The sequence below is a fragment of the Patagioenas fasciata genome, chromosome 29 (assembly GCF_037038585.1).
Source record: "Patagioenas fasciata isolate bPatFas1 chromosome 29, bPatFas1.hap1, whole genome shotgun sequence".
In the NCBI taxonomy this organism is placed as follows: domain Eukaryota; kingdom Metazoa; phylum Chordata; class Aves; order Columbiformes; family Columbidae; genus Patagioenas; species Patagioenas fasciata.
In genome coordinates, this window is record NC_092548.1 from 5,876,927 (window position 1) to 5,895,873 (window position 18,947).

Genomic DNA, 18,947 nt, shown 5'->3' on the forward strand with positions numbered 1-18,947 from the left:
TGGGGCTGGGGACAGTGACCTGGAGCCAGGACAGGTTTGAGGACAGTGACCTGGAGCCAGGATGGGGTTGGGGACAGTGACCTGGAGCCAGGACAGGTTTGGGGACAGTGACCTGGAGCCAGGATGGGACTGGGGACAATGATGTGAAGCCAGGGCAGGGGACAGTGACCTGGAGCCAGGAGAAGGATGGGGACAGTGTCCCCAACCCCGGTGTCCCCCTCCCGGTGTCCCCCCGCTGTCCCCGTGGTGTCCCAACCCAGCTGTCCCAATGTTGTCCCCAGGCCCGGTGTCCCCAACCCTACCCAGTATCCCCAAGCCCAGTGTGTCCCCAAGCCCAGTGTCCCCCTGGTGTCCCCACCTGGTGTCCTCGTGTCCCCAAGCCCGGTGTCCCCCTGGTGTCCCCACCTGGTGTCCCCATGTCCCCAGGCCGCGGCGCTGGATGAGGACGAGCTCTACAGCGCGGCAGCCACGCTGAAGCGAATCTCAGTCCTGTTCAAGTGAGGGGGGACCTTGGGGACACGTCACCCCCCACCGTGTCCCCTGGTGTCCTGTGTGTCCCCTGCCCCATGTGCTGCCCACGTCCCTGTCCCCGTGTCCCCTGCCCCATGTGCTGCCTGTGTCCTTGTCCCCATGTCCCCATGTCCCCGTGTCCCCATGTCCCCGTATCCCCATATTCCCCTGTCTCCACGTCCCCTGTCCCCATGTCCCCATATCCCCCTGTCCCCGTGTCCCCCTGTCCCTATGTTCCCATATCCACCTGTCCCCCTGTCCCCATATTCCCCTATCCCCGTGTCCCCATATCCCCGTGTCCCCATTTCCCCATGTCCCCATATCTGCATGTCCCCCTGTCCCCATAGCCCCATGTCCCCATACCCCCCTGTCCCCTGCCCCATGTACTGCCCATGTCCCTCTCCCCATGTCCCCCGTGTCCCCCCTGTGTCCCCCGGTGACACCACTGTCCCCGCAGCGCCCATGACCTGACACCCTGGCAGCTCTTTGATCCCTGTTCCCGGCTCCTGCAGCGCGAGGTGGACACGGGCGAGGTGCCCCCGCAGGTACACCCTGGGGACACCCGGGGACACCCTGGGACACCTGGGGACACCCTGGGACACCCTGGGGCCACCTCGGCAGGTCCTCATCCCCGCCATCACCTGCGTCCACTTCCACGTCCTCTGGGAGCTCTCGCACCTCCCCAGCGCCGACATCCCGCAGGTGAGCGGGTGACACCCCGGGGGACAACTTGGTGTCCCCGCTGTCCCTGAAGTCCCCTGCGTGTCCCCCCCACCCCCAGGAGCAGCTGCGTGGCCTCAAGAACCGCGTGACCACCGTGGCTTCGCTGTGCCAGAACTGCCTGACCGACCCGGACCCCGGCGTCCGGGAGCAGGTACGGGGCAATGGGGGGGACACAGGGACACCGGGGGGACCTCGTCACAGAACCCTGGTTTCACGGGTGGTCTCCCATCCAAGTACTGACCAGGGCTGACCCTGCTTAGCTTCCCAGATCAGATGAGATTGGCTGTTGTCAGGGTGCTATGGGTACTTATGTTATACATATATATATATATATATGTATGTATATATATATGTTCACAAAGTATATTCTGATAGTATATGAACTAAACTTTATTCAAGGGCAGAATAGAGGGGGAGAAGAACCTCTCCATCTCCTGACCACCCCCTTCTAATCCCCCATTGACTTTCATGGTCTCCCATCCAAGTAGTGACCGGGGCCGACCCTGCTTAGCTTCCCAGATCAGATGAGATTGGGTGTTGTCAGGGTGCTATAGCTATATATATTATATGTATGTATATATGTGTGTTTGCCAAGTATATCCTAATAGTATGTGAACTAAACCCTTGTTTCAAGGGCAGAGTAGAGGGGCAGGAGAACCTCTCCATCTCCTGACCACCCCATTTCTAACCCACCCCGGCTACCATTGACCTTCGTGGTCTCCCATCCAAGTATTGACCGGGGCCGACCCTGCTTAGCTTCCCAGATCAGGCACTCTCAGGGTGGTATGGCTGTTCATATATGTATGTATGTATACATATATGTTTACCAAGTATATCCCCATAGTTCTGAACTAAACCCTTGTTTCAAGGGCAGAGTAGAGGGATAGAAGAACCTCTCGATCTCCTGACCACCCCATTTCTAACCCACCCTGGCTACCATTGACTTCGTGGCCACAAGGGCCCGTTGCCAGCTCACGGCCATTGTCCCCGTGTCCCCGTAGGCGTTCGTGGTGCTGAGCGACCTGCTGCTGGTGTTCGGGCCGCAGCTGGCGCAGGACGGGCGGGCGGCGCTGGCGCCGCTGCTGCTGCCGCCCAACGCGGGGCTGCAGTCCCAACTGGCCGCTTTCCTCATGGACCACGTCTTCCAACACGAACCCTCGCCCACCGGTACGTCCCTGGGTGGGGGGGGGTGTCTCATTGTCCCCTCATTGTCCCCTCATTGTCCCTCGGTGTCCCCGCAGAGGACGGCGAGAGCCGCATCGAGGAGCTGCACCAGCGCCGGGTTCTCCTCGCCGGCTTCTGTAAACTCATCATCTACAACGTGCTGGAGCTCAGCGCCGCCTCCGACGTCTTCAAGCACTACGGGAAGGTGGGGGACACCCCTGGCGATGTCCCCAGTGTCCCCAGTGTCCCCACAACACCCTGGGGACGCTCAGTGTCACCCCCTCTTAGTTTTACGGCGACTACGGGGACATCATCAAGGAGACGCTGAACCTGACGCGACAGATGGACCGGCAGGAGTGGGCGCGCACGCTGCTGCTCAGCCTGAAGCAGGTTGGGGGGCTCAGGGGGGGAGTTGGGGGGTCCCTGTCCCTATGTCCCAGTCCCTGGTTTGACCGGGGGGGCTCTGGGGCTCTCTGGGGAATGTTGGGGGGTCCCCAGGGGAGTCTGGGGGGCCTAAGGATGCTCCAAAAGGTGCGGATGGGATTTTGTCACTGGGGTGAGCATGGGTTTGACTGGGGGGTCTTGGGGTGCCCCCCTGACCCCCGTGTCCCCCCCCCATGGCCCCACAGCTGATGACGGAGCTGCTGCTGCAAACGGGCCCAGAGATCCGTGGGGACGAATCGTTCCTGGAGATCCGGGACCTGGCGCGACGCTTCTCCCTCCTCTTCAGCCTCCACCAGCTCCGCAACCGCCAGGCGCTGCTCGGCCTGCACAGGTGGCATTTCGGGGGGTCCCTGGGAGGGTTTGGGGGGGGTCAGGGGACCCTCACTCACCCCCTGTGCCCCCCCACCCCAGGGAGGGGATTCAATTCGCTTTGCAGGAGCCTGGGGAACCGGGGCAGCCGCCCCTCAACCTGCCCTTCCTGGAGGTGCTGAGCGAGTTCTCGCCCCGGCTGCTGCGCCCGGATAGGGCTCTGCTGTGAGTGGGGGGGTCGCCAGGGCCCGGGGGGGACACCTGGGGGGTCCCCAGGGGTTCCCCAGAGCCTGGGGGCTCCCCAGGGGGTCCCCAGTGGGTCCCCAGGGCTGGGGGCATCACCAGGGGTTCACCAGAGCCAGGGGGGTGCCCAAGGGGTCCCCAGTGAGTCCCCAGGAGTGGGGGGGTCTCCAGGGGGTCTCCAGGGCCAGGGGGTTCCCAGGGGGTCCCCAGGGGTTCCCCAAAGCCAGGGGGGTCCCCAGGGGGTTCTCAGTGGGTCCACAGAGCCAGGGGGTTCCCCAGTGGGTCCCCGGGGCCGGGGGAGTCCCCAGGGAGTCCCCAGTGGGTCCCCAGGGTTGGGGGGATCCCCAGGGGTTCCCCAAAGCCAGGAGAGTCCCCAGTGGGTCCCCAGGGCCAGGGGGGTCCCCAGGGGGTCCCCAGTGGCTCCTCAGGGCCAGGGGGGTCCCCAGGGTCCACGTGGTGCCCCGGGGGGGGCGTGGAGTCTCTGTGGGGCCGTGGGGTCCCCCAGGTCCCTGTGACCGCGTCCCCCCCCCTAGGCTGGCGTACCTGGAGCTGCTGTGCCAGGAGCGGGGGTGGCCGCCCCCCCGGGCCGCGCCGTGGCCCCCCCTGCTCACCTACGGCCGCTCGCTGCAGCCGCAGGACGAGGGGGGGTCCCTGAGCTCGGCCCCCCCCTCGCGGGGCCCCTCCACTTCCAGCGCCAAGAGACCCCGAATGGACGGTGAGGGGGGGGTTGGGGGGGGGACACGGGGTTGTGTTGGGGGGGACACAGGGGGTTGTCGGGGGGGGTCAGAGTGGGGGGGACATGGGGGGTTTTGTGGGGGGATGGGGTGGGGGGGACACAGGGTTGTGATGGGGGGGACACAGGGGGTTGGGTTGGGGGGGCCATGGGGTTGGGTTGGGGGGTCAGGGTCGGGGGGACATGAGGTTGGGTTGGGGGGTCGGGGTGGGGGGGACACCAGGTTTTGTTGGGGGGGACACGGGGGGTTGTTTTGGGGGGGGGCACAAGGGTTGTGTTGGGGGGACACAGGGGGTTGTTTTGGGGGGGTACAGCGGTTGTGTTGGGGGGGACATGGGTTGTTTTTGGGGGGGGCACAGGGGTTGGTTTTGGGGGGGACACACAGGGTTGTGTTGGGGGTCCCGCTGCTGACCCCCCCCCAGCCCCCCCGAGGCGCTCGTCTTCCAGCCCCTGGCCCAGCAGCCGCCCCCCCAGCCCGGCTTTCACCTCCACGGCGCTTCGGGGGGGGCCCCGGCCCCCCCGGCGGGACCTGAGCTCCGACCGGGGGCTCCTGCCCAGGTGAGGAGACCCCCCCAAAACCAGCTGGGACCCAAGAGCCCCCCCTGAACCCGCAGAACTCCCCTGCCCCCCCCAGAGCCCCCTTGACCCCCCCCGGCCCCCCAAAACCACCTTGACTGCCCCTGAACCCCTAGAGCCCCCCTGACCCCCCCTTGAACCCCAGAGCCCCCCGTGACTCCCCCAAACCCACTGGGGTCCCCTGGATCCTCCCAAACCCCCCCTGGACCTCCCCAAACCCCCCAGACCCCCTCAGACACCCCCAAAGCCCCCGGACCCCCCCAGACCCGCACGGGTCCCCCCAGACACCCCCAAACCCCCCAAGGCCCCCCTGACCCCTGCAGAGCCCCTAATTGACCCCCTGATCCCCCCTTGAACGCCAGAGCCCCTTCTGACTCCCTAGAGTCCCTTTGACCCCCCCAGGACCCCCTTGACCCCCCCCTTGAACCCCAAAACCCCCCTGACCCCCCCCAGGACCCCCTGACCCCCCCTTGAACCCCAAAACTCCCCTGAACCCCCCATCCTCTCCCCCCACAGCAGCTCCTTGTCCCGGCACAGTGGGATGACCCGGTGAGTTTTTGGGGGTCCCTGAGGGTGCGGGGGGGTCCTGGGGGTGCGGGAGGGTCCCTGGGGGTGTGGGAGGGTCCCTGGGGGTGTTGAGGGGTCCCTGGAGGTTTGGGGGGGTCCCTGGGGGGGGCCCCTTCATCTTCCCCCCTCCCCGTGTCCCCCAGGTTGAGCCTCATGGTGGAGGAAGAGGAGGAGGAGGAGGAGGCGCCGATGGACGAGGGGAGCAGCGAGGACACCCCAGAACGCAACAGGGTGAGACCCCCCCCCCCCCAAAATATCCCTTATGTCCTTATAGGGGGTGTCCCCCCCCCCAACCCACCCCCATGTGCCCCCCCCAGCCCCACCTGCCCCCCCAAAACCGGCTCCGCGATCTGTTCGACTCCACCATCCTGGGCATCGAGGTGAGTTGGGGGTGGGGAACACAAATGGGGGTCATGGGGGGGGGTCCCACCCCCCAAGGGGGACACTTGGGGGGCTCACCCGACCCCCTGCCCCCCCCCAGGACTCCTGAGCGAGGGGCCCCCCCAAAATGGAGCCGCTCGGTGCCCGTTTCTTGTTGTTCTGAGCCCAAATCCGGGCGGGTTTTGTGACGGTTTAATAAATAACGGTTGGGTTGAGAGATGGTTTGGGGGGGCCCAGGGGGTTTTGGGGGGCCCGGGGGGGTCCAGGGGCTTTGGGGGTGTCTTGGGGGGCTCTGGGGGAGCCCAGGGAGGTTTGGGGGACCCGTGTGGGTCTGGGGGGGCCTGGGGAGGGCTGGGGGGGTCTGGGGGTGTCTGGAGGGGTCTTGGGGGTGTCCGGGGAACCCTGGTGGGTTTGGGGTGGTCCAGGAGGGTTTGGGGGGACCCTGGTGGCTTTGGGGGGGCTTGGGGGGTTTGGGGGCATCTGAGGGGTTTGGGGGGACCCCGGTGGGTCTGGGGGGGTCTTGGGGGTGTCCAAGGGACCCCAGCAGGTTTGTGGGGACCCAGGTGGGATTGGGGGGCCCTGGTGGGTTTGGGGGGGTCTGGGGGGTTTGGGGGTGTCCAGGGGACCCCAGCAGGTTTGGGGGGGACCCTGGTGGTTTTGGGGGGCCCCTGTGGGTTTGGGTAGGTCTGGGGGGTTTGGGGGTGTCCAGGGGACCCCAGTGGTTGTGGGGGGACCCCAGCGGGTTTGCGGGTGTCTGGGGAGTTTGGGGGGACCCCGGTGGTTTTGGGGGGACCCCAGTGGGTCTTGGGGGTTTGGGGGTGTTCAGGGGACCCCAGCAGGTTTGGGAGGACCCCGATGGGTTTGGGGGGGCCCAGGGGGTTTGGTGGGATCCAGGAGACCCCAGCAGGTTTGGGTGGACCCCGATGGGTTTGTGGGGGTCCAGGAGGGTTTGGGGGTGTCTGGGGGGTTTGGGGGGACCCCAGCAGGTTTGGGGGGACCCCGGTGGTTTTGGGGCGTCCCGGGGGGGTCCGTCCATCAGAGGCGCAGCACGTAGGAGTCGCTGTGTGTCAGGTAGCGCACCCAGCGCTGGGGGGGCCCCCCCGGCCCCCCGTTCCCCGGCAGCCGCAGGAAGCGAACGCGGAGCCCCGAGCTCGTCTGGGCCGGCAGCTCGAAGGTCAAGTTCACCGGGCCCAGCTCCAGCAGCGCCGCGCGGCCCCGGCCCGGCAGCTCCAGCTGGGACAACATGGGGACAACGTGGGACAGCGTGGGACAGCGTGGGACAGCGTGGGGACACAGGGACAGACAGTGTGGGGACACAGGGACAGACAGCGTGGGGACACAGGGACAGCGCCCGCGCAGCCCCGAGCTCGTCTGGGCCGGCAGCTCGAAGGTCAAGTTCACCGGGCCCAGCTCCAGCAGCGCCGCGCGGCCCCGGCCCGGCAGCTCCAGCTGGGACAACGTGGGGACAACGTGGGACAGCGTGGGACAGCGTGGGATGACGTGGGGACAACGTGGGACAGCGTGGGATGACGTGGGGACAAATGGGACAGCGTGGGACGACGTGGGACAGCGTGGGACAGTGTGGGACAGCATGGGGACAACGTGGGACACCATTGGGACAACGTGGGACAACGTGGGACAATGTGGGGGCAACGTGGGACAGCGTGGGACAACGTGGGGACGATGTGGTGACAACGTGAGGACAACGTGGGACAGCGTGGGACAATGTGGGGACAACATGGGACAACATGGGACAGCGTGGGACAGCGTGGGGACAACACAGGGACACTGGGGATGACACAAGGACAATGGGGATGGTACAGGGACAACATGGGGACACTGGGGACAACATGGGGACACTGGGGATGACACAAGGGCAATGGGGATGGTACAGGGACACCAGGGACAACCTGGGGACACTGGGGACAACACAGGGACACTGGGGACAACACAGGGACACTGGGGATGACACAAGGGCAATGGGGATGGTACAGGGACACCAGGGACAACCCGGGGACACTGGGGACAACATGGGGACACTGGGGATGACATGGAGACACCAGGGACAACATGGGGACACTGGGGATGACACAAGGACAATGGGGATGGTACAGGGACAACATGGGGACACTGGGGATGACATGGAGACACAAGGGACAACACGGGGACACTGGGGATGACACAAGGGCAATGGGGATGCTACAGGGACACCAGGGACAACCTGGGGACACTGAGGACAACATGGGGACAAGACGAGGACACTGGGGACAATATGGGGACAGCGTGGGGGGTCCTGTTCTCACCTTGAAGTGGGCGCAGAGCTGGGAGCCCCCCTGGCAGCGCGGGACGTCCCAGCGCAGGGAGCGCGAGGCCGGGAGCAGCTCCGCCGCCTGCTCGGGGCTGCTCAGCTCCTGCTGCACGCTGCGGGACGGGGCGCGGGGGTCACGGGGGCATGGGGGGGCACGGGGGGACATGGGATGGTGGGGGTCATGGGGGGACATGGAACCCTGGGGGGGCTGGGGACCACGGGGGGCTGGGTGTCATAGGGGGTCATGGGGGAACTGGGGGTCATGGGGGGGTGGGGGTCATGGGGGGTCATGGGGGACTGGGAGTCATGAGGGGCTGGGGGGTCACAGGGGGGCTGGGGGTCATGGGGGGTCATGGGGGGATGGGAGACCTGGAGGGCTGGGGGGTCATGGGGGAGGTGGGGGATCATGGTGGGGGTTGGGGGGAACAGGGGTCACAGGGGGACTTGGGGTCATGGGGGGGCTGGGGGCTCATGGGGGGACATAGTGGGGTGGGGGTCATGGGGGGGATGTGGGTCATGGGGGGACATGGGGGGATGGGGTCATGGGGGGATGGGGGTCATGGGGGTCACGGGGGGCCATGGGACCCTGGGGGGCTGGGGACCACGGGGGGCTGGGTGTCATAGGGGGTCATGGGGGAACTGGGGGTCACGGGGGGGTGGGGGTCATGGGGGTCATGGGATGGTGGAGGTCATGGGGGGTCATGGGGGGCTGGGAGTCATGAGGGGCTGGGGGGTCACAGGGGGGCTGGGGGTCATGGGGGGGATGGGAGACCTGGAGGGCTGGGGGGTCATGGGGGGTCATGGGGGAGGTGGGGGATCATGGGGGGGGTTGGGGGGAACGGGTCACAGGGGGACTGGGGGTCATGGGGGGGCTGGGGGCTCATGGGGGGACATAGTGGGGTGGGGGTCATGGGGGGGATGTGGGTCATGGGGGGACATGGGGGGATGGGGTCATGGGGGGATGGGGGTCATGGGGGTCACGGGGGGCCATGGGACCCTGGGGGGCTGGGGACCACGGGGGGCTGGGTGTCATAGGGGGTCATGGGGGAACTGGGGGTCACGGGGGGGTGGGGGTCATGGGGGTCATGGGATGGTGGAGGTCATGGGGGGTCATGGGGGACTGGGAGTCATGAGGGGCTGGGGGGTCACAGGGGGGTTGGGGGTCATGGGGGGTCATGGGGGGATGGGAGACCTGGAGGGCTGGGGGGTCACGGGGGGTCATGGGAGATATGGGGGGCTGGGAGGGTCATGGGGGAGGTGGGGGATCACGGGGGTGTTGGGGGGGACAGAGGTCACAGGGGGACTGGGGGTCATGGGGGGGATGTGGGTCATGGGGGGACATCGGGGGATGGGGGTCATGGGGGGACATCGGGGGATGGGGGTCATGGGGGGATGGGGGTCATGGGGGGTCATGGGGGGCCAGGGTGGGGGCTGGGGGTCATGGGGGGCTGGGGGTCATGTGGGGTCGGGGGGTTGGAGGTCATGAGGGGTCATGGGGGGCTGGGGGTCACGGGGGGTGGGGGTCATGGGGGGCTGGGGGAGCCTGGGGGGCAGGGGGTCATGGGGGGGCTGGGGGGTCACAGGGGGCTGGGGGGGCTGCGGGTCATGGGGGGTCACGGGGGTGCTGGGGGGGCACGGGTGGGCTGAGGGTCATAGGGGGTCTTGGGGAGCCTGGGGGGGCTGGGGGGTCACAGGGGGTCATGGGGTGCAGGATGGTCCCCAGACCCCGCCCCCCCAAAATGGGGGCACCCACCTGGTCACCCCCTTGGGCACCGGCAGCTGCAGGCGGATGTTGATGGCTTGGCTGGAATTGGGGGGACAGGGGGTCGGGGGGGTCAGGGGGTCCGGGGGGGGTCTCTTCTGCACCCCCCCCCCCCCCCGGGACACCCACCTTTTGGGGGGCAGATCGCAGCGGAGCTTCAGGTAGAGCCGCAACCTGGGGGGACAAAGGGGGGGGGACACGGAATTGGGGTGACCCCCCCAGAATGGTCAGAATGGGGGTGTCCCCCCTGGAATGGTCAGAATGGTTGGGTCCCCCCCAGGATGATCAGAATGGGGGTGTCCCCCTCCCAATGATCAGAATGGGGGTGTCCCCCCCCGAATGGTCAGAATGGTTGGGTCCCCCCCAGATGATCAGAATGGGGGTGTCCCCCTCCCAATGATCAGAATGGGGGTGTCCCCCCCCGAATGGTCAGAATGGTTGGGTCCCCCCCAGATGATCAGAATGGGGGTGTCCCCCCCCAATGATCAGAATGGTTGTGTCCCCCCCAGAATGGTCAGAATGGGGTGTCCCCCCCCCAGGATGATCAGAATGGGGGTGACCCCCCCCGATGATCAGAATGGTTGTGTCCCCCCCCCGATGATCAGAATGGGGGTGTCCCCCCCCGATGATCAGAATGGGGGTGACCCCCCCCCGATGATCAGAATGGGGGTGTCCCCACCTGCCCCCCGGCTCCATGTCCACACTGGGGAACAGGCGGAAGGGCAGGGGGGATGGGACGTCATCCGCCAGCTGGTAGCGCATCAGTGTCACCTGGGGGGGGACACGGCGATGTGGGGGGGGCAGCAGCACCCCCAGGACCCCCCGCGTCACCCACAGCCCCCCATGCCCCCCTGTGTCACCCACATACCCCCTGTGTCACCCACGTCCCCCCCATGTCCCCCTGGGACCCCCTATGTCCCCCCATGTCCCCTGTGTCCCACTTGTGTCACCCCATGTCCCCCTGGGACCCTCTTGTGTCACCCACATCCCCCCCATGTCACCCCATGTCCCCAATGTCACCTCCCCAGGACTCGGGGTGCCCCCCATAGTCCCCCATGTCCCTGTGTCACCTCCCCCGGTGTTGGGGTGACCCCCATGTCCCCCATGTCCTTGTGTCACCTCCCCCGGTGTTGGGGTGACCCCCATGTCCCCCATGTCCTTGTGTCACCTTCCCAGGTGTTGGGGTGGCCCCCATGTCCCAAATGTCCCCCCCATGTCCCCCATGTCCTTGTGTCACCTCCCCAGGTGTTGGGGTGACCCCCGTGTCCCAAATGTCCCCCATGTCCTTGTGTCACCTCCCCAGGTGTTGGGGTGACTCCCGTGTCCCAAATGTCCCCCATGTCCCCCATGTCCTTGTGTCATCTCCCCAGGACTCAGGGTGCCCCCCATGTCCCAAATGTCCCCCATGTCCTTGTGTCACCTCCCCAGGACTCGGGGTGCCCCCCATGTCCCCCCCTATGTCCCCCCATGTCCCCCCGTCCTTGTGTCACCTCCCCAGGTGTTGGGGTGCCCCCCATGTCCCCCCCATGTCCCCCTTGTCCCCAGTGTCACCTCCCCGGGACTCGGGGTGACCCTCAGGACCCGGTTGCTCTCGAACTCGTCCAGTTTGACGCAGCCGTGGAACGCGACCTCGTCCACGCGCACGGCCGCCCCATAACCTGGGGGGCACGGGGGGGCTGGGGGTCACAGGGCTTTGGGGGTCACAGGGCTTTGGGGGTCACAAGGGGATTGGGGGGCACAGGGGGGTTTGGGGGTCACAGGGGTTTGGGGGTCACAGGGGATTGGGGGACATGGGGGGGTTGGGGGTCACAGGGGTTTGGGGGTCACAGGGGATTGGGGGACATGGGGGGGTTGGGGGTCACAGGTTTGGGGGTCACGGGATTGGGGGACATGGAGGGGTTGGGGGTCACAGGGGTTTGGAGGTCACAGGTTTGGGGTTCACAGGATTGGGGGGCACAGGGGGGTTTGGGGGTCACAGGGGATTGGGGGACATGGGGGGGTTGGGGGTCACAGGTTTGGGGGTCACAGGGGGTTGGGGGTCACAGGTTTGGGGTTCACGGGATTGGGGGTCACAAGGGGATTGGGGGGCACGGGGGGGTTGGGGGTCACAGGTTTGGGTTCACAGGGGATTGGGGGTCATAGGGGGTTTGGGGGTCACAAGGGTTTGGGGGTCACAGGTTTGGGGGTCACGGGGGTTTGGGGTGTTTTTGGGGGGGATTGGGGTGTATTTTTGGGGTGTATTTTTGGGGGGATTGGGGTGTATTTTTGGGGTGTATTTTTGGGGGGTTTGGGGTATTTTTGGGGTGGTTTTGGGCTGTTTGGGGCTCACCCCGCAGCTCCGATTTGCCCACGCAGAATTCCTCAGTCAGCCCGATGCGCATCTCTGGGGACACCGGGGGACATTTGGGGACACTGGGGGGAGCACAGGGGGTCCCCAAATCGCCCCTGACCCCCATGGACCCCCCCATAGACCCCCATGGACCCCCAGATCCCCATGGACCCCCATGGACACCCAGCCCCACATGGACCCCCAGCAACCCCATGGACCCCCAGATCCCCCCAGCCCCCCATGGACCCCAATGCACCCCCAGCCCCCCCATGGACCCCCAGAAGCCCCATGGACCCCCAGACCCCCATGGACCCCCCATGGACCCCCACACCCTCCAGACCCCCATGGACCCCCATGGACCCGCAGACCCCCATGGACCCCCATGGACCCCCCATGGACCCCCAGACCTCCCAGACCCCCATGGACACCCAGACCCCCATGGACCCCAGACACCCATGGACCCCCAGCCCCCCATGGACCCCCATGGACCCCCAGACCCCTATGGACCCCCCCAGGCCCCCATGGACCCCCAGCCCCCCCAAGCCCCCCTGACCTGGGCAGGTGGGCAGGAAACACTTGAGGCGAATCTCCCCCTGCACATCGACCTTGAGGGGGGTGCCCTGGGGGACACGGGGACATTGGGGACAAGTTGGGGACACGGGGGACCCTTGGGGACGTGGTTAAGTGGGGGGAACATGGGGGTCCCTTGGGGACATTGGGGACAAGTTGGGGACACGGGGGACCCTTGGGGACGTGGTTAAGTGGGGGGAACATGGGGGTCCCTTGGGGACACTTGGGGACAAGTTGGGGACACGGGGTCCCTTGGGGACACATTGAGGGGTGGGGGGACACAGGGGTCCCTTGGGGACATGGTGAAGTGTGGGGGGATATGGGGGTCCCCTTGGCGACAAGTTGGGGACACATTGAGGGGTGGGGGGACACAGGGGTCCCTTGGGGACATGGTGAAGTGTGGGGGGATATGGGGGTCCCCTTGGCGACAAGTTGGGGACACGGGGTCCCTTGGGGACACATTGAGGGGTGGGGGGACATGGGGTCCCTTGGGGACATGGTGAAGGGTGGGGGGACATGGGGATCCCTTGGGGACACTTGGGGACAAGTTGGGGACACGGGGTCCCTTGGGGACACACTGAGGGGTGGGGGGACACGAGGGTCCCTTGGGAACACGGTGAAAGGTCAGGGGGACATGGGGTCCCTTGGGGACACACTGAGGGGTGGGGGGACACGAGGGTCCCTTGGGAACACGGTGAAAGGTCAGGGGGACACGGGGTCCCTTGGGGACACACTGAGGGGTGGGGGGACACGAGGGTCCCTTGGGGACATGGTGAAGTGTGGGGGGATATGGGGGTCCCCTTGGGGACACTTGGGGACAAGTTGGGGACATGGGGTCCTTTGGGGACACACTGAGGGGTGGGGGGACACAGGGGTCCCTTGGGGACATGGTGAAGGGTGGGGGGATATGGGGGTCCCCTTGGGGACACAGTGAAGGGTGGGGGGACACAGGGGTCCCTCGGGGACAATTTGGGGACACGCTGGGGACAATTTGGGGACAATTTGGGGACATGTTGGGGACAGGTCCCCGCTCACGTTGGCGGCGATGACGACCGTCAGCCGCTCCACCACGTCCACGAACACCTCGTTCCTGCTGCCCTGCGGGGGACACGGGGGGTGGGGACACTTGGGGACACTGGGGGACCCTGGGGGACCCTGGGGGACAGGGGGGTCCTACCTGCTCGCCACGGGGGGGCAGCACGGGGCGCGTGGCCGCGGATCCGGGGGCCACGCGGCTCTGCTGGGTCTCAGCTCCAAACTGGGGGGACATTGAAATTGGGGGGACACGGTTCCCCAGTTCAGGCCTCCCAGTCCATTCCAGTCCCCACCCAGTCCATCCCAGTTTTTCCTGGAACCCTCCCACTCCACCCCAGTTCCTTAAGCCCTCCCAGTTCATTCCTAAACCCTCCAAGTCCATCCCAGTTCTTCCTTAAACTCTCACAGTCCATTCCTAAACCCTCCGAGTCCATTCCAGTTCTTTCTTAAACCCTCCCGGTCCACCCCAGTTCCTTAAACCTTCCCAGTTCATTCCTAAGGGTCTTCTAGTCCATCCCAGTTCTTCCTTAAACCCTCCCAGTCCACCCCAGTTCCTTAAACCCTCCCAGTTCATTCCTAAGGGCCTCCTGGTCCATCCCAGTTCCTCCTTGAACCCTCCCAGTCCATTCCTAAGGGCCTCCTAGTCCATCCCAGTTCTTCCTTAAACCCTCCCAGTCCATCCCAGTTCATTCCTAAGGGGCTCATAGTCCATCCCAGTTCCTCCTTAAACCTTCCCAGTCCATTCCTAAACCCTCTAAGTCCATTCCAGTTCTTCCTTAAACCCTCCCAGTCCATCCCAGTTCATTCCTAAGGGCCTCCAAGTCCATCCCAGTTCTTCCTTAAACCCTTCCAGTCCATCCCAGTTCCTCCTTAAACCCTCCCAGTCCATCCCAGTTCTTCCTTAAACCCTCCCAGTCCATCCCAGTTCATTCCTAAGGGCCTCCAAGTCCATCCCAGTTCTTCCTTAAACCCTCCCAGTCCATCCCAGTTCCTCCTTAAAGCCTCAGGTGTCCCCGTGTGTCCCCAAGTGTCCCCAGGTGTCCCCCCAAGCCCCCGTTGTGTGTGTGTGTGTCCCCTAGATGGACCAGGTGTCCCCAGGTGTCCCCAGGGTATCCCCACAATGTCCCCAGGTTATCCCAGGGGTGTCCCCACAATGTCCCCAGGTGTCCCCAGGTTATCCCAGGGGTGTCCCCACGATGTCCCCAGGTGTCCCCCGTGATGTCCCCAGGGTATCCCCATGATGTCCCCGGGTGTCCCCAGGGTATCCCCACAATGTCCCCAGGTGTCCCCCGTGATGTCCCCAGGGTATCCCCATGATGTCCCTGGGTGTCCCCAGGTTATCCCAGGGGTGTCCCCACAATGTCCCCTGGTGTCCCCCGTGATGTCCCCAGGTGACCCCAGGGTATCCCCATGATGTCCCCAGGGTATCCCAGGGGTGTCCCCACGATGTCCCCACGATGTCCCCCGGTGTCCCCTGCTCACCAGCCCCACGGAGCCCAGGTCCAGGAGGCTGAAGGGCTTGGTGGCCTCGGGCTCGCTGTGCAGGACGCTGCGCAGGACCTCGGGGGACGTCGTCTGCACGTACCCGTGGTCCTGGGGACAAAGTGACACCCGCGGTGTCCCCATCTCCCATGTCCCCCCATGTCCCCCATGTCCCCGTGATGTCCCCATGTCCCCGTGTCCCCCCATGTCCCCCTGTGTCCCCCTATGTCCCCGTGTCCCCTGTGTCCCCCCGTGTCCCTGAGTCCCCCCATGTCCCATGTTCCTGTGTCCCAGTGTCCCCCCATGTCCCCCCGTGTCTCCCTGTGTCCCTGAATCCCCCTGTGTCCCCATGTCCCCCCATGTCCCCCTGTCACCTGTGTCTCCCCATATCCCTGAGTCCCCTCATGTCCCATGTCCCTGTGTCCCCATGTCCCCTGTGTCCCTCTGTGTCCCATGTCCTTGTGTCCCCATGTCCCAATGTCCCCCCATGTCCCCATGATGTCCTCATGTTCCCCCATGTCCCTCCGTGTCCCCATGTCTCCCCATGTCCCCGTGATGTCCCCATGTTCCCCCATGTCCCCATGTCCCTGTATGTCCCCATATGTCCCCCTGTCCTCTCTGTCCCCCCGTATCCCTGAGAACCCCGCGTCCCCATGTGCCCATGATGTCCCCATCATGTCCCCATGTCCCCCTGTGTCCCCCCATGTCCCCGTGTCCCCTGTGTCCCCCCGTGTCCCTGAGTCCCCCCGTGTCCCATGTCCCTGTGTCCCCATGTCCCCCCGTGTCCCCCTGTCACCTGTGTCCCCCCGTATCCCTGAGTCCCCCCATGTCCCTGTGTCCCCATGTTCCCCCATGTCCCCGTGTCCCCCCATGTCCCCGTGATGTCCCCATGTTCCCCCATGTCCCCCCATGTCCCCATGTCCCCGTGATGTCCCCATGTCCCCCTGTGTCCCCATGTCCCTGTGTCCCCCCGTGTCCCCATGTCCCCGTGATGTCCCCATGTCCCCCTGTGTCCCCCATGTCCCTGTGTCCCCCCGTGTCCCCATGTACCCCTGTGTCCCCCATGTCCCCGTGTCCCCCCGTGTCCCCATGTCCCCCCGTGTCCCCCCATGTCCCCGTGTCCCCCCGTGTCCCATGTCCCCCATGTCCCCCCGTGTCCCCGCACTGTCCCCATGTCCCCTGTCCCACCAGCATCTCGTCCAGCAGCTCATACACGAGGCTGAAGTTCTGGCTCAGGCTCCGCTCGCTCAGGGTCCCGCAGAAATCGCGCAGCAGCGTCACCAGCCTGGGGTGACACCCGTGGCACCCCCCGTGGCACCCCCATGTCACCCCTGTATGCCCCCATGTCCCCTCTGTGTCCTCCCCAACACCCGTGTCACCCCCCGTGTCACCCCCCGTGTCACCCCCCCGTGTCACCCCCATGTCACCCCTGTATGCCCCCATGTCCCCTCTGTGTCCTCCCCAACACCCGTGTCACCCCCCGTGTCACCCCCCGTGTCACCCCCCCGTGTCACCCCCATGTCACCCCTGTATGCCCCCATGTCCCCTCTGTGTCCTCCCCGACACCCGTGTCACCCCCCGTGTCCCCTCTGTGTCCCCCCTGTGTCCCCTCTGTGTCCTCCCCAACACCCGTGTCACCCCCCAATGTCTCCGTGTCCCCATGTCGTCCCATGTCGTCCCAGTGTCCCCTAGTGTCCCCATATCCCCCCTCCATGTCCCCATGTCCCCGTGTCCCCGTGTCCCCCAGTGTCCCCTCAGTGTCCCCATGTCCCCCCATGTCCCCCCAGTGTCCCCATGTCCCCGTGTCCCCCAGTGTCCCCCCAGTGTCCCCGTGTCCCCACAGTGTCCCCATGTCCCCGTGTCCCCCAGTGTCCCCCCCATGTCCCCGTGTCCCCACAGTATCCCCATGTCCCCCCATGTCCCCATGTCCCCATGTCCTCAGTGTCCCTGTGTCCCCATGTCCCCGTGTCCCAGTGTCCCCATGTCCCCCAGTGTCCCCATGTCCCCCAGTGTCCCCCCATGTCCCCATGTCCCCCAGTGTCCCCATGTCCCCATGTCCCCCCATGTCCCCATGTCCCCATGTCCCCCCATGTCCCCGTGTCCCCAGTACCGGTTCAGGAACTCCACCAGCGTGAATGGCGACGCGTCCGGGCTCGTGGTGGCCACGAAGTGCAGCCCCGAGTGCCGAACGTGGGCGAAGTGACACCCCCCGTGGGCCTGGGGACAGGGCCGGGCCCCCCTGTCACCCCCCATATCACCTGTGTCCCCCCACGATCCCCCACATCCCCATATCCCGTGTCCCCCCACATCCCCATGTCCCCCCGTGTCCCCCGTGTCCCCCATATCCCCCCATGCCCCGTGTCCCCATGTCCCCCCACGTCTCCATGTCCCCCCCTTGTCCCCATGTCCCCCCCATATCCCCATGTCCCCCTGTGTCTCCATGTCCCCAGTGTCCCTCTGTCCCCCATATCCCAATGTCTCTGTGTCCCCCCATATCCCTGTGGCCCCCCCATATCCCCATGTCCCCCCATGTCCCCCCATGTCCCTGTGTCCCCCATATCCCCCCATGTCCCCATGTCTGCCCATGTTCCCATGTCCCCCCCCGTCCCCATGTCCCCCCGTGTCCCCACCATCCCCCCATGTCCCTGTGTCCCCCCAAATCCCTGTGTCTCCCCATGTCCCCCCCCATCCCCGTGTCCCCCTGTGTCCCTCTGTGTCCCCATGTCCCCCTATCCCCCACATCCCCAATGTCCCACCATGTCCCCATGTCCCTGTGTCCCCCCCATGTCTCCTCATGTCCCCGTGTCCCCCCCATGTCTCCTCATGTCCCCCCATGTCCCCCTGTGTCCCCCATATCACTCTGTGTCCCCATGTCTGCCCATGTCCCCCCATATCCCTATGTCCCCCCAAATCCCTCTGTCCCCCCATGTCCCCCCCATCTCCCATGTCCCCCCCTGTCCCCCATGTCCCCCTGTGTCCCCATGTCCCCCCATCTCCCATGTCCCACATGTCCCCGTGTCCCCCTGTGTCCCCATGTCCCCCATGTCCCCCCTGTCCCCCATGTCCCCATGTCCCCCTGTATTCCCCCATATCCCCATGTTCCCCTGTGTCACCCATGTCCCCCCATCTCCCATGTCCCCCATGTCCCTGTGTCCCCCCATATCCCCCCATGTCCCTGCATCCCCCTGTGTCCCCATATCCCCCCATGTCCCCTCCTGTCCCCCCATATCCCCATGTCCCCCCATATCCCCTCATGTCCCTGTGTCCCCATATCCCCCCATGTCCCCTCCTGTCCCCCCCGTCCCCCATATCCCCACATCCCCCCATGTCCCCCCGTGTCCCCCCGTGTCCCCATCACCATGAACACGGGTGCCTGGTCCCCCGGGAGCGCCGTGATCCGCCGGTAAAACGCCTCGGCCAGGTCGGTGCCGCCGCCGCCGTTGTCACCGCGAACTTGGGGGGGGGGGGGGGGTCAAGGAAAACGGGGACACGCGTGGGGGGGACACGGGGGGACACCCCCAGATTGGGGGGGGCAGGATACAGTCCTTATGGATGAGCCGGTCGCCCTTGGACGAGAGGATGAAGAGCTGGGACAACATGGCGGGGCTGGGGGACACGGGGGGGGTCGCTTTGGGGACCCCCCCCTCCAAAAAGTCCCCTCCGGCCCCTTTAAGAAGGGGCGTGGCCAGCGCCCCCCAAACCGCGCGTCCCGCCGCCCGCGGCTGCCGGTCACATGACCAAGGTGGGAGGGGGGGGGGGGGGGGTGTGTGTGCGTGGTAGGCGTGGCCGCGCCGCCGCCGCCGCGCGTTTT

The 18,947-nt window shown here is 66.1% G+C and overlaps 2 protein-coding genes across 3 annotated transcripts in view; one reads left to right on the plus strand and one right to left on the minus strand.

The window, feature by feature from the left end:
• Positions 1-5,878, plus strand: part of STAG3 (STAG3 cohesin complex component) — an 18,064-nt gene extending 12,186 nt beyond the window's left edge. For both annotated transcript variants that reach the window (XM_065859116.2, XM_071800237.1), the window contains 15 exons: positions 427-497; positions 968-1,055; positions 1,132-1,212; positions 1,292-1,384; positions 2,235-2,400; positions 2,475-2,602; positions 2,686-2,787; positions 3,027-3,172; positions 3,253-3,375; positions 3,927-4,108; positions 4,549-4,684; positions 5,219-5,251; positions 5,413-5,500; positions 5,587-5,649; positions 5,751-5,878. In XM_065859116.2, coding sequence (XP_065715188.2) covers positions 427-497; positions 968-1,055; positions 1,132-1,212; positions 1,292-1,384; positions 2,235-2,400; positions 2,475-2,602; positions 2,686-2,787; positions 3,027-3,172; positions 3,253-3,375; positions 3,927-4,108; positions 4,549-4,684; positions 5,219-5,251; positions 5,413-5,500; positions 5,587-5,649; positions 5,751-5,759 — 1,509 coding nt within the window. In that variant the 3' untranslated portion in view covers positions 5,760-5,878. The remainder of the gene's footprint in view (positions 1-426; positions 498-967; positions 1,056-1,131; positions 1,213-1,291; positions 1,385-2,234; positions 2,401-2,474; positions 2,603-2,685; positions 2,788-3,026; positions 3,173-3,252; positions 3,376-3,926; positions 4,109-4,548; positions 4,685-5,218; positions 5,252-5,412; positions 5,501-5,586; positions 5,650-5,750) is intronic.
• AP4M1 (adaptor related protein complex 4 subunit mu 1) lies at positions 5,828-18,872 on the minus strand. The gene is made up of 15 exons (XM_065859098.2): positions 18,678-18,872; positions 18,495-18,589; positions 17,247-17,353; positions 16,325-16,421; positions 15,137-15,247; positions 13,797-13,877; positions 13,655-13,717; positions 12,603-12,669; positions 12,050-12,103; positions 11,272-11,378; positions 10,400-10,491; positions 9,850-9,894; positions 9,712-9,762; positions 7,954-8,071; positions 5,828-6,883 (listed from the first exon to the last, which is right to left on the minus strand). Exons 1-15 carry the CDS (start codon positions 18,733-18,735, stop codon positions 6,686-6,688), a joined length of 1,344 nt encoding a protein of 447 aa, XP_065715170.1. The 5' UTR covers positions 18,736-18,872; the 3' UTR covers positions 5,828-6,685.
• Between the last annotated feature and the right edge of the window lie 75 nt (positions 18,873-18,947).